Source organism: Hyperolius riggenbachi, chromosome 2 (assembly GCF_040937935.1).
Source record: "Hyperolius riggenbachi isolate aHypRig1 chromosome 2, aHypRig1.pri, whole genome shotgun sequence".
NCBI lineage: Eukaryota > Metazoa > Chordata > Amphibia > Anura > Hyperoliidae > Hyperolius > Hyperolius riggenbachi.
Window position 1 is genome coordinate 518,294,527 of NC_090647.1, and position 15,093 is coordinate 518,309,619.

The 15,093-nt window shown below is 42.2% G+C and overlaps 1 protein-coding gene across 2 annotated transcripts in view; it reads left to right on the forward strand.

Moving 5' to 3' along the window:
• The window catches only part of NCAM2 (neural cell adhesion molecule 2), a 447,029-nt gene that overhangs the window by 273,701 nt on the left and 158,235 nt on the right, over positions 1-15,093 (forward strand). For both annotated transcript variants that reach the window (XM_068270575.1, XM_068270576.1), the window contains exons 5-6: positions 3,758-3,895; positions 14,690-14,807. In XM_068270575.1, coding sequence (XP_068126676.1) covers positions 3,758-3,895; positions 14,690-14,807 — 256 coding nt within the window. The remainder of the gene's footprint in view (positions 1-3,757; positions 3,896-14,689; positions 14,808-15,093) is intronic.

Genomic DNA, 15,093 nt, shown 5'->3' on the forward strand with positions numbered 1-15,093 from the left:
ATTTTACCTTGGAAGAAATTTATTTTTTATGTGTATGTGTTTATTATTTTTGTGATAGTGGTCCTTTAAGGCTTCAATACAGCAAGTCAAGACTTGCCCTAATTGCTGTATTGATGTCTTAATAAAAGAGCTTATATACAATTGAAGACAGTGCTGGGTCTCTTCTCTTCACTATACATAGTTCAGGAGTAATATGAAACCAGAGGAAGTATATATTCAGTGGCGTAAATAGTTTAATACCCCCCCCCCTGCCAAAATGATAGCATGGGGCCAACTTGGTTCCCAAAACCCATGAGGGTCACATGATTGGGAGCCACAGAATGGCAGCAGAGAGGGTTCACCTGTGAAGCAGCATCTGGAAGCAGGGGATAATTACAGATGCTCCTGCTACTTTCTACTCTGCATGGCGGGAGGAGGTGACGGGGATGTTTTTTGTGAGAAACAAGGTTTTTTTACTAATTGGCTGCACTTGTGGTTGGGTAGAGGGAGGAAGAGGGGCCGCCAAAGCCTCTGAGCCCCCCTGTGATGGCAAGGGTTGCAGGGGTGAGTGCTATGCCCATGCACATATTCATAAGAAGTGTCACAAAAATATGAAATACTAGGTTGAGCCCTTTTGAGCAGGGACATAGCAAGGGATGCTCGGGCCCTCCTACAAAAAAAATATCCAGGACCCCCCTGCAGGTGTTCCCCCACAGAAGTGGCCAGTGATGCAGATTTCCCCTTGAATTTGAGCAGCAGTGCCATGTGACTATACCTGTTCCCACTGCCTCGCATGTTACTTGATCAGGAGCTGTATATGCAGTGCAGAGTGAGTGGCTACTGGGAGGAAGAGGAGAGGTGAGGCAGCAGGAGCAGGTACATATGGTCACATAGCTCCATTGTGCTAATGCTCTGCAAAGTGGGGGGGGGGCGGAGTGGGACCTGATAGCCCATTGCCCTTCCACCAGAGGTCACCGGGGCTTCTGTTATGTACCTATGTGTGATCTTACAATTTGTATTTTTAATTTGTGTTTCCTGTCTTCCACTAACATGTAAACCACAATTGCACATCTCTGTTTATTAAAGGAAAAAAAATCAGTAGATTCCCCCAGCTGTTATGCACAAAATATGTTTCATTCTACCAGATGCAGGCTGGGGTACTAACTGATCAATTAACCTTTTAGGTGCTCTCACTTAGAATTTGCCACTCTGCACCTCCGTTATACTCCTCATTAGTGTGCCCATACATTAGTGTACCCCTATATTCATACATTAGTGTACCCATACACTGTTAATTTTTTTGTAGCCTTTATATGCAATACAAACACCATATCTAATGGAAATCTACCAAAGTTATGGCTTTTTGTTGAAATGAATATGTAGCTAAAGTGCAATTTGCTTTGCTCGTTCAATCCCAGTGAAAGTATGAGGGGATTGTGGGAAGCGTGAGAATGTATTTTTTTTTTAAGTATTGCACTTTATCAGGCTATAAAAACTAGACACCATGGGAATTGGGTTGAAAAGGAAGATTTATGCTGAAATCTTGCCTAATACTGTATTTTTTGGAGGATAAGACACTCTGGACAGGATGGGACCATGGCTCAGTCATTGGGGTCAATCACTGCACTCACTGAGTCTCAGCGAGTGCAGTGATTGGCCCAAATAATGGAGCTATGGTCCCGCAATTGAGACCATTGGCTCCAGTAACAGAGCACAGCAGTAGTCATGATTGACAGCACCCTCCCCCCCACTTGATTGGCCGCTGAGCTCTGAAGGCTGTCTGTTACTATACTTCCTCACATGCTGGCAATCCAGGGAATGTGGGTGAGTGAGTAACTGGCGGAGGGATAGGACAACTGAGCAGGACACAGATGGACAGAGGGGGGCACAAGCAGGACAGAGGGAGACACAAGCAGGACAGAGGGGGACACAGGATGGACAGAGTGGGGCACACGCAGGACAGAGGGGGACACAAGCTGGACAGAGGGGTACACAGGGTGGGCAGAGGGAAGCACATGCAGGGCAGAGGGGGGCAAAAGACAAACAGAGGGCACACATGTGTTACAGCGGGCAGCAGGGGTCAGCATGTCTGGCAGCAGACTGCTGTGTATGTGTTGGATCCTGGCACTGCTGATTGTAACATTCGGACTATAAGAGGCATGCACCCCCCCCCCTCCCCACACACACACTTTTAGGGGGGGGGGGTGCACCTTATGGTCGAAAAAATATGGTATCTAATGGCAGCAAGTGATGAAAAGTTGTGCACAATGGTAGAACAGGTGAATAAATGATATCTGGAATACATTCATCCTTTACGTTATATAGCACCAACTGTAGTGTACGGGCACCTTTAATTTTATACCCAAGGCTATTCAGTTTAGAACAAACAGACCCAAATAATGATGCTCATGACACATAGGGCTTGTTTCACTAAGACAAGTAGCATGCCTTATCAAAATTAGCATGCCTTATCAAAGTTAACACGCCTTATCAGCGTAGCATAGTGAGCGTTACGAACCCGCAGGGGCTCAGGGCAGGACGAGTGGAGCTCTCATCATTGCCAATTAGCAGGCATAAGTTTGCTATGCTACTCTGATAAGACGTGTTAAAATTGATAATGCGTGTTAACTTTGATAAGGCGTGCTATTTGTCTTAGTGAATCAAGCCCATAGTGTGTACATTATTTCTTTTTATAGAGGGATTATAAAATACAATTACATAAGCATGATCCAAGATCCATTCTACAGAATATGAAGTAAATGATAAATACTGGCAGTGTTTGCTTATCGGTACAAAAATTAAGAAAAAAAATATGAGCAACCTTTTGATTTAAATTCAGTTGAACAACCTATCTCACTGCAAAAATGGTATTGCAGGTAAAACACTAACTCATCACAAATACAAGGTATTACTCATGTGTTCTTAGTGATAATACAAAAAAACTGTGGTCTATAGGAAACATTTTCCTGTCAGTACAAGTATTTCTTAGTGTATATTTGTCTTTTATTGTATTGTTTCATTTTCCTTTTGTATGATTTATCCATTTTTCCTTCATTTTTATGCTGACTATAAGAACAAATACAGGAAATATATTTTTAAGGATTATTGGAAACAAAGTACTTACATTTCAGATATTATCATATCTGCCTCAGCGTATCACATTTTTAAGTAATATTTCTTTTTTGTTCATTTGGTAACTTTTACTGACATAGCCAGCCCCATGCTATGATTAATATGCTTTGACAATCTGGATGGAAATCATTGCCTAGTATTACTGTGCCAAATGTATGCCCTTTCGAAATCTTAACACGTTGTTATGTTTTGCTTAGCAAACAGCCCTTTAACAGAATGGAATCATTGCATTGTAAGCACCATAAATCATTTACATGTTTATTGTGCACATTCATCTCAGATGTGACAGTATTAATATATGTGAAGCAATGCAGTAATGCATCTTAATCATAACCTAATAACCACTCTTTTGCCAAACACATACTCTTTGTTCATAACTTAAAACTCTGGCTGATGATGATATTGCAGTGATCTATATGAGTTTTTTTTTCTTTCCTATCACAATACAGAATAGCATTCCCTGGCAAAGGAATACAAAAATATTAAACTGTGAAAATTACATTTTACTTTCAAATTGGGCAATGCATTTTTCATGAACAGTCTAATAGCGTTAGGCAAAAAACACACTATAGAGGTATCGGATGCATTTCTCTACTCCACATGTGTCTGACCTTTGTGCATCTTTCATTTTTTTTCTCCTCTGTAGGCCGGTTTGTAATGTTAGCAAACAATAATCTCCAGATTATGAACATAAGCAAGAAAGATGAAGGCATCTACACTTGTGAAGGGCGAGTTGAAGTTCGAGGAGAAATTGATTTCCGAGATATCTTTGTCATTGTGAATGGTGAGAAATATGATTACTTAACAAAATAATATTTGTAAGAGCTGAGTTAAAGTAAACCTGAGATCAAGAAAAGAATAAATAAATACATACCTGGGGCTTCCTCTAGCCTCCTTTAGGCTCATCACTCCTCGCCATCCTCCCAGGCTGCCTGTATCCTCTGCTACGTGGCCCGCTAATTCAGCCAGTCGGGGAAATGGCACATGAGTGGCGTGGCCATGAACGCATTCCCTATCGCGGCTCCCTTTGCTGGGAGTGTTCTGCACATGTGCAGTACTACTGTGCATAAGCAAAATGCTCCCGGCAAAAGGAGCATGACAAGGGAGCGTATGTGGCGGGACTGCAGCTGTGCCGACTGGCCTCGACTAGATGAATTACCAGACCGCCTAGAGGAGGGTCCAGGTAGCCTGGGAGGACAGCGAGGGACCTATGAGCCTGAAGGGGTTGGAGGAAGCCCTAGGTATGTATATGTATTTATTTTAGTCTTTTGGGGACCAAGTATGTTGAATCAACGTCCAGCAGGTGGTGCTACCATTCTGACAGGACGTTGATTCAACGTCCGCGCTAACGAACCGTCCCGACGCGATCGTGCGCATCGGAGAGGGGAGATTAAGCTGTCATATGACAGCTGGCATCTCCCCTCAGTGATCAGCAGCCATTGCGTATGGCTGCTGATCACGTGTTCACTACAATCACCGTCGGATCGTAGTGATCATTTTGACAGCTGCGGCGGTAGGGGGGAAAGAAGAGGATCCACCCACCTCCCTGCCGTTCCCGTGACGATCAGCGCCCCCCACCACTCTTGCCGGCATTTCTGCTCTTTCTGACATCAGCACCGGGTCCAAGCTTGATGACGTCATCAAGCCGCGACCCGGAAACTGAGTGGCAGTAGGAGCTGAGATGCCGGCCGGAGCAGAGGGACCCGCTGCAGCTCATCGCTGGAGCCTGGAAGGTGAGTGATAGCTGCTGACAAGGGGGGGCACCTGGTCACACAGGGGGGAGACAGCCCAGCCAGACCCTACAGGGATCCGGCTGCCTGACCCCCCAAATGCGCCCCCCTCTGCAAAAATGCCTGGTCCTGAAGGGGGTTAGGCGGCCGGTCCCGAAAGAGTTAATCTCAGGTACACTTTAAGGTGATAATGAGTTAATAAATCAGTTCAGTCTACTGCAGAGTTAATGATTTAGCAATGTTTTAAGTTCTATGTTTATACTGATGTAATACTGGCTATTATTCATAATTGAGTTTTACGGGCAAGCCTATAGCTTTGATTGTGCAGTAAGTAATGCCTGTCTAAAGGGATTAGTGGTCACAGATATTGCTCCACTCTTGCACTTCTTCTCATTGTCCCTCAGTGTACTTCGGTTTAGAAGCGTTCATTCCTTCCTGCCCTCTGCTGCAGTACAATGACTTGAATTCACTAAGGTCAGAGAGCAATAGAGAGCCCATATGCATTTAACTTTTTCTCCTGACTTTTCTCCTAGGTGGCATTTTAAAATTTGTAAATAAAATGCCTTTTAAGCCACCAGAAAGCAAGAAAATACTCAAAATAATTCTGAGAGTACTTTTTCACCTACTTTTTTAGTGGAAAAGTGCTGGAAAGTTATTTTAAATCAGGATAAAACATTATCTCCTAGGAGAAAACTCAGGTGAAAAAGTGAATTGCATATGGCCCCTTATTAATAAAATACTTTTTAAGCCACCGGGTCCCTTATGCAATAAAATGTTCTCCTGTGTTTTCTCCTAGGTGATATTTTCAGACTTGTCAATAAAATGTCTTTTACCCACTTGAGAACCACAGGCTTACACCCCCCTAGTGACCAGGCACTCTGTAGCTTTAACAGCTTGCTGCAGAGCCATACAACTTAGCACACAAATTAATCTTACCCCCTTTTCTTGCCACCAACAGAGATTTCTGTTGGTGGCATCTGATTGCTGCAGCGATCTGTAATTTTTAAAATTTAATTTAATTTTTTTTTATTGAAAAAGGATTTTCTCTTTATTTTTTCCCTCCCCCTCCATCCTTCCCCCTGACAGCCAATCCCCACAATGGCCTCTCATAGGCATCAGCCTATGAGAGACAATCATTTGTGATCATCTCCTGGGGACAGCTCAGTGACAGTGCTCTCCCCCGTACAGCGCTGTACTAGATGGCAGCGCTGTACAACCACTTTCGGCTTTTTAAAATCTTTTCTTAGCCTGTCAGCCACAGCTGGCAGGTTGTATACGGAGCTCTGCTCTGTAAGTCAGCAGGGATGTGCGTGCATTCGCTAATCTCCACTTGATGCCGATTGACTTTAGGCGGTCCTTGGGAAGCCACCTTCCCAACACCTATCTGAGTTAGGTAATCGGTAAGGGGTTACACCACCAATGAGCAAAAAAAAAAAGTACTCAAAATAATTTTAATAGTATCTTTCACCTACTTTCAGTACTTTTTACATAGCAAAGTGCTGAAAAGTTTTTCTAAATTAAAGTTGAAAAATGATCTCCTAGGAGCAAACTCAGGTGAAAAACGTAATTGCATATGGCCTCAGGAAGGAAAAAAACAAAATTTTGATAGTACTTTTTTACCGACTTGTTCGTACTTTTTCAGTTGCTGAGTGGTAAAAAGTTATTGTTACAATGAAAAATTATCTCCTTGGAGAAAACTTTGGAGGAAACCTTTTCATCATATAAGGGCCCTTGGCCCATATGCAATTAACTTTTTCTCCTGAGTTATTTCCTTGGAAGTAATTTTCATATTCTTTTTAAAGTAACATTTGAGCATTTTACAATTGAAAAAAGAACTAGTTGGTGAAAAAGTACTATCAAAATAATTTTGAGTATTATCCTGTTTACTGGTGGTTTAACTACCTAAAGACCACGACACGCCAATGGGCATGACCGCGGTGGCAGCCCTAGGACTGCCTAATGCCAATTGGCATCAAGTCCTGGGGCCGGCTACTGCAGGAGATTGCGTGCAGGCTGCGCGCACATCTCCTGCTTGGGAGGCGGAGCTCCACCCTGCCTTCAGTCTCCCATCGGCGATTGCCGCTCGGGAGACTGTTAGATGGCAAAACCGCTGTCTTTTTACTGGGTACAGCGCAACGATCTGAGGCAGTGCTGTACTGGGGACAGCCGTGTGACCCGGCTGTCCCCCCGGGCACAAGAGAGTGACCGGAAGTGATAGGCTGAAGCCTATAACAGCTGATCGCTGTGATAGGCTACCCGGGGAGAGAGGGAGGGTGAGAAAAAAATATGTTTATTTATTCAAAATAAATGACAATAAATATTTGTAAAAAATAAAAAAACTTGGGGGCGATCAGACTCCGCCAACAGAAAGCTCTGTTGGGGGGCAGAAAAGGGGGGAATCACTTGTGTGGTGTGTTGTGCTGCCCTGCAGCTTGGCCTTAAAGCTGCAGTGGCCTAATTTTAGTAAAAATGGCCTGGTTTTTAGGGGAGTTTAGCACTGTGGTCCTCAAGTGGTTAAAAAGCATTTTATAACGAGGTGTGAAAATGTCACCTAGGAGAAAGCACAGGAGAAAAAGGAAATTGCATATGGGCCCTTGTGTGATGCATTGGAAGTTGTAGATTTTTTCTGCTATTGCACAACAGCTATTGTCAACCCTCACATGGCTCTTATCGCATTATAATGAGGATTCTAAAAAAGGGTGAAATGTTTGTGAAACTGGAGAAACAGTCACATAGCCACAGCAAAGTTTCTGCATGTGATTACACTTTAAAGAATGTTTTTTTCCCATTGGTTAAGGTACTGGTCTAGAGTTCTAATGGTTTTGATACATTGGCCTCAATTCACTAAGGGCAGGTCACAAGGGCAGGTCACTAAGGGCAGGTCGGTAAAGCAAAACTGTTTGGTAAAATACCTCAATCGGTATTTATGTTCTTACTTGTAAGTTCACTAAAGATTTTACGAATGCGAGTGACATTTGGTAAACTATGTCTAAAATTGTTCAGTAACCATTTGGTAGGGTAGACTCAAGTATTCGGTAAATACAGATTCAAGGGTTAATTCTTCCAAATTAAATTATACAGTAATTCTCTGGTTGATAGCAGAGATGCCTCAACCTAAACTAACTTTTTTTTCTGTGGTTTTTGGGAAGTAATGTATTATGTTGTAAAGTTTACAATTTTTTTGTTTCATTTCATGTAATATGAAATAAATTATATTACAATAGGGCTCATCTTCCCTGACATATATAACTTTCCAACAGGGTCCAGCCGGTCTACTCTCTGTCAGGAAATAGCCACTGAACATGCCCACTTTCACTTTTGTGAATTCAAAGTTCATGCCAGAATTACCAAACATTTTTAGACCAGGTTTAAAACGTTCGGTAAAACATTTGGTCATTCTACGTAATTTCAACTTGTACACTACCGAATGCAGTATTTTACCAAACATTCTGTAAATTAGTCTACACTCCTTTGAAAATTTTGGCCATTGGGTTTGCCATTCCAGTATCTACATTCCTACTTGGTACTGTGTACTGAAGGTCATTTAAATAATATCCTCTGCTGCATACCATGAGTTGTATGACAAATGTCATGCTCAGTATGACAGGAGATATAGTAGAGTATTAAGAAGAATACATTAAGGTATATGAAAAGGATCAATTTGCCAAGAGAACATTGGGACCTGGAGAACAAATAGACATGCCTCTAAGATATAAAATGAGAAAGAACTGTTAAACATGAAGGGAAAACATTGATATGACACACTATATTAGGAAGGTATAGCAAGGAAAATTCTCCAGTGACCTGAGGAATTCAGAGCAGTACTTCAACATCAATGTTAACCAGGATGTATCTTAAAGATCCTTGAAAAATAAATACCTGCTCACAGGAATAGTCTTTGTGGACCTGTCAGAAGCATGAAATACAGATAGCCATAAAAATATGTTAAAAATACATCACCCAACAAAAGACTATACGCTTGCGCAGCTGTCATGAACACCTGACAAAGAAAGGTGTTCCCCTGACAAAGAAAGACGAGTAGTTGGCGCAAGAAGTGTAACAAACTATACCAAGAAAAGTGTCTTGGTCTCTTTTATCTTTAAAGGGGTTCTGTGGGGGGGGGGGGGGGGTGTTGAAAATAAAAACAGACACTTACCTGGGGCTTCTATCAGCCCCTTGTAGCAGTAACGTCCCATGCCACCCTCATCTGATCCGCCATTCTCCAATGCCGGCCCAGGTCTAGCGCGGCATGCCATCCAACTGTGGCTGCATGGCCGTGGCAGCGCACCTGCTCGCTCCCGCACGTGTCATCAGAAGCTTACTGTGCATGCCCAGTACAAGAAAATGTTGTACTGCACCAGCGCAGTAAACTTCTGATGATTCGAGCGGGAGTGTACATTATTCGTCTTGTTAGATGAACGATTGCCGGTGCCAGCAGCGGGGAACTGCAAATCAGAGGAGGATGGCGTGAGACATTACTGCTACAGGGGGCTGATAGAAGCCACAGGTAAGTGTCTGTTTTTATTTTCAACCCCCCCCCCCCCCCCACAAAACCCCTTTAATATCAATACCAATGACCAGACAATTAACCCACAGGCATTAGTGGGAGGACACTGCAAAGGGAATCTAGATGATCAGACTGCAACAAACTAAAGGCAAATCCAGAACAATCAGGTTCATTTATTCAGTTTGAAGATCATAAAGAGCATCAGCTGAAATGAAGTAAAACTTGAACAAGGAGACACTCCAAGAAGAGTGTTCCATGGCCTTACCCCTAGCTTCCTTTATAGCAGGACATGCACTGCAGATAAGCATGCCATAAAATAGCATTGGTTGCCAGACCACCCCTAGAGTGAAAGTAATTCATGCCTCAGCTGATTACAGAATTCAAATAAACGCTACAAACCTTGCAAATTCTATTATCTAAAACATTTGAAACATGAGGAGGCAGTGGGGGACTTACCTCCTCAAAGCAGCTCCCAGAGGTGTCTGGCTCTTCTACTGACCACATATGCTAATGCTCCGCTGTTGTTACCTGAAGAAGCAGTATCAAACCTGCGAAACGCGTTACATTGTCCCCCGGAGTATGTAAATAAACATGTATTTGACAAACACATTGGCAATTTTTGTGTCTGCTTGGAGGAGGTAAGCCCATTACTGCTTCCTCATGTTTTAAACTTTTTTAGATACATTTATCCTTTTGGTGCCTCTGTATCCATACTATGCTATATCAAGTCTATCCCTGGTGGAGGGGTGTTACCCCCTTTTTCCTCACCTACGGGGAGCAACTTTTTAATCCTAAGTGGGGTCAGGTCTAATCTCCACACCTGCCTATACAGTGGCTGCCTTTGAGGTAACCCTGCTTTGTGGGTATAGCTTATTACTGTATCATACTTCATTTCAACTACCAGTACATACTACACACTGTACATGCTACACTGTTCTTCTAATTCTAGAACTTGCTTATAAACCAGACTGAAGGTCATACCAAGATCAGGCATCAGAATCAACCATCCTTAGCTGACTGAAACAATCCCTGTCTTTAGGGGTGGTAAAGCAACCCCTGCTATGTTCTTGCATGCACATCTGTAACTAACCCTTCAGCAGCCAATTTATTTAGAGGCTTGCAAGTGCTCCAGGCCAATTTATTTTAGCCCATTTTTAAAAAAAATTCTTCCATGTTATATTTCCTTGCTTCTAATTAGTACTGCTGTAATGTGTATTTATGGCCACCTGTCACTAGAGTGCAGTGTGGGGACTTCGTCTTTCAGTTTCTATATTTTCTGCTTGCAGAGAGAAAGATCAAAGCATTCCAGGATAATTCCAGCACAATGAGATCTGCAGACTGAGGTCAAAAGCAGTGCACTGATCTCAAACAAGATAACTCTATTGAAGCTTCTAATGGGTTGAGGGTGTTAGTGGTGGGACCATGTGAGACGCGAGAGGCATACAAGTTTGCCCCAGCTTAAACATGCTATTGCAATATCATGTGACAATTAACTGTACTATTATTGAGTATTAGAGACAGAAATTGCTGCATCTAGCTGGGGGCCTCTTTGAGTTTGGACTTTTCTTGGAGAGACTCAAGCGCAGTTTACACTACTGTTATTTCTCTTGGAGTTTATTTTTGAGTTTTTTGGTTGATTCATTTGGGTGTAACCCTGATTCTGGTTTATAGGAATGTCCTGGAATTAGCAATGTTCATAAAACTTAAACAATGCTTGAATCAACAGAATCAGGAACCAACTTAGGTTAGACCACTAATAATGCAAAACTTGCACTGTAAACCTGAGGGTCAGTATTAGCATGCAAGGCAATAAGTTGGCTAACAGCCACTGGGGTACTAACTCAACCATGATACATGCAATATCAGTGTCTATGTTACTTATCAGCTATACATGTCTGTCCAAGAAGCTCCGTTCACAACAAGAAGATGGATCTTGTACTAAACACATCTTGAAAATACATAACTGGATCTTAAATCAACCAATATGTATAACCTCACCATACTGACTGGAAATGATTCACATAAGATTTGTTTGCATCACTCTTTATGGCTGCAATCCATGTAGAAAACTATAGACTGTATACAGCTACTACAGCACATTCTCCTGGTAGAGTGAAAAGTAGACCGGGGCACCAGAACCAAATAAACACAAAGATAACAAAATCATCTGAAAACCTGGAAAATGACTGTAATTTGACTCAGAACTGATTTCAAACAGGAGTTGGCAGGAGCATTTTAGCATTTTAAATTAGCATTTGTCATAAGACCCTGTGGAAGACCAGTCTAGAGAGTTACAGAAAAGGGATTGCATACTACACTGTTTTATTGAAATGGTGTGTTACATAAGCAAATATCCTTAAAAAATGAGCTGCTAAAGAAATATCCATTTGCCTTTGCTTATTAGGAATCTGTGGATCTTTGCTAAGTTTGACCTGCTTCTCCTTTGTAATGTCATGTATGGCATTTGGCACACATTATTTGGTCTATCAAGTTGGGGATTCTTAGGAAAATGTGTGTATTCTTGAGGTAAGTCCAGTGGCATAACAACAAGTCATGGCAGAGAAGCTTTGATGGGCCCCCCAATGTTACACCCCCTTCCCTTGCCTCTCCTTGGTGCCCTCCACGGTCTTGGGGCCCATCTAACAAGGGTCATAAAACAGTTGTGGCCATCATGATCTTCCCACCCATAACAAGTGTAGCCACAAAAGCACCTGATCTAAAGTATTGTCCCCTGTGGTGGAAGACCCCAAATTATTTCTCCCCCCAAGTTGGTACGACTCGGAGGGGAAATAGTATTTAACGCCGTTGGGAATTAGAGCATAAGCAGGGTGAGCTGTATTTCGGCTTATCTTATGCCCAACTAAACAGTGCAATAACACATACGCTATTTTTCCCAGGGGTGGTCGTAGTCAGCCAACTTCGCTACGCTGTAACTACGCGTAGTTTTATGCAATTACACTTTGCCAAACTATGGCTTCAAAATCAAATATCCGCTTCGTATGCATTTCGTACACTACGCATTAAAATACGCAATTATGCGTAGAGCGAAGAGCAGTGTATGCGGATGCTTATGCCAGTATGCAGAAATCGCCTATACCGGGAACTCTTCTATGTGTACATTCCCCTTTCCAATGCGTAAATTTGTAAGCATACAATCGCACGCGTAAAATTAGACGCGAGTAACGCATTCGTAGTTCACTACGCAATACACATGTTAACTACGCATAGTGGGCATAAGCTACACATAGCGGTACTTCGCTACGTGTAAATTCATAAGCGTAGTTTTGAAACTTCACCTACAAACTACAATGGCTAGATGTGAACTACGATGCGTAAATTTGCACTGGCGTAGTTTCTGCTCATCCCTGATTTTTCCCCTATAAAAAGCCTATAAAGTTAAAAAACTTCTTGAAAAAATGATAGCATAAGTAATAAAATGTTATTCCTGTATCAATAGTGACAGCTGAAATGCCAAAATTGTCAGGAATCTTAAAGGGTAAAAACCCAATAAATCCAAAGTGGCGAAGGATTGCAGTTTGCTGGGAATGTGCCATAGTCAGAGGTCTGACACAGGGTATAGATACCTGCAAGTTTGGGCACTGCACACTGCTGCACCACAGAAAATAGCTTTGCTAACAAGACATGAAAGATAGCTCTAAACTAGTCAGTGCGAGCATTATTGTCTGTTTGATATTTTAGCCTTTAGTTTGACTTTAACCTCCTGAAGACCACAGTGCTAAACCCCCCTAAAGACCAGGCCGTTTATCCTGAAATAGGCCACTGCAGCTTTAAGGCCAAGATGCAGGGTCACACAACACACTGCACAAGTGATCCCCCCCCCCTCCCCTTCTCCCCATTGACAGAGCTTTCTGTTGGTGGGGTCTGATCACCCCCCCCCAGTTGTTTTTTTTTGTTTACAAATATTTATTGACTTTCTTTAAAATAAATGTTTTTTTCCCCACCCTCCGTCCCTCCGCCTGCCAGCCTATCACTGCCGATCGCTCTCTTGTGCCCCGGGGGGACAGCCATGTCACACGGCTGTCCCCAGTACAGCACTGCCTCAGATCGCAGTGCTGTACCCAGAAGAAAAAAGATGGCGGTTTTGCCGTCTAACAGTCTCCTGGGCGGCGATCGCTGCTGGGAGACTGAGGGCAGGGTGGAGCTCCGCCTCCCAAGCAAGAGATGCGCGCACAGCCTGCACGCGATCTCCTGCAGTAGCTGGCCCAAGGATCTGGGGCTGCCACCACGGTCACGCCCGTTGACGTGACGCGGTCTTTAGGTAGTTAAGCCGTAAAGATAACAGCATGCCAGAATTTGTGCTCACTAAAATATACCATATTTCCACGTTATTTCCCCTTTAGGGATGAACCAAGAAAAATCCTTGTTGAATAAGGGTGTTTAAAAAAGGACAGTAATGAATCAATGTAGCTAAAAAGTATATAATTTAGTCTGCAAAGTGGCAATCTGACAATATAAACCAGGTCTAAAATAGCTTTGAAAAATAGCTGTGAAAAGCATTTAATGAAAACATAAATTATACAGTCTGCAAAGTAATGGTTCTGAGAAGTATGTAATGGAACAGGGGCTTATACTGTATATAGGTGTTTCATTAGTGCTTATTGAGAGTAAACCACAAGCAATATCAAATGGAGCAAACACAGACTTGTGACTACTTAGTAATTATGTCTGGATCACTGATATGGATTAGTAGGACAAAATATATTTAATAATTCATTCATTTTAAATGTGCTGAATATTATTATTACGTCATCTTAGTTGCGCAATTTTTGTTTTATGGTTCCTCACATTTTATTGGAATAACCCCGTTTTAGATTTTAAAGTGCAAAAAGTTTTACTTTTTTGGTTTTTTATCACATGCTAATACTTTTTTCCAAGACAAAAATGGTTCAGGAATTTTGAGTGCACCATGCACCACCATAGGCCATAATGTGAATTATGGCTATTGTGGTGCTCAGACAGTAATTTGGGCGCTGTCAAAAGACAGTGCCAAAATTATCATAAAAACTGTGTAATTCGACTGTCAGCAATAGCAATAACTGGCAACCTATATACGTCTTACCCCTGAGTCCCCATTGACCTGGATGGGAAATAGCAATTAATGCCACCGGGACTTTTGCAGGAGCAGGGTGAGCTGTTTATCGGCTTTGCCCTGCTCCCACATTTCCAGGCGCCTTAATTACATGCATGCCTTTTTTCTACCTTTCTCCAAAACTATGTTTTTATCAGCTTTCAAAAATTTAGTGTATCATAAAATGATTTTTTAATCTAATTCACCATTTATATTTCCCGTAAATAATGTTTTTTTTTGTCCTTCAATCAGTGCCTCCAGCTATCCTGATCCAGCAAAGATCTTTCAATGCAACCGCAGATCGCCAAGAAGATATTACTTTATTTTGTCGTGCTACTGGCTCACCTAAACCATTCATCAGCTGGCATAGGTAAGCACTTATATACCTTATGTACATATAAATACAATGAAAATGTGTGATGCATTCATCATCATCAAATTACTATTATCATTGTTGATTTATAAAGCACTGACTATGATTGCTCTTACCGAGAAGCTATGTACTCATAGCTACTCAGAGTCGAAAGCTAGATTAACCAGCGCTGCTCATGGGAGGGGAGGGGGTTAACTTATCTATGCCGCCACTGTTAGATGATGCACACCATTCATCATGTTCCTCATCACTCCCATGCTTCCTACTTCAACCCGGAAGGAGA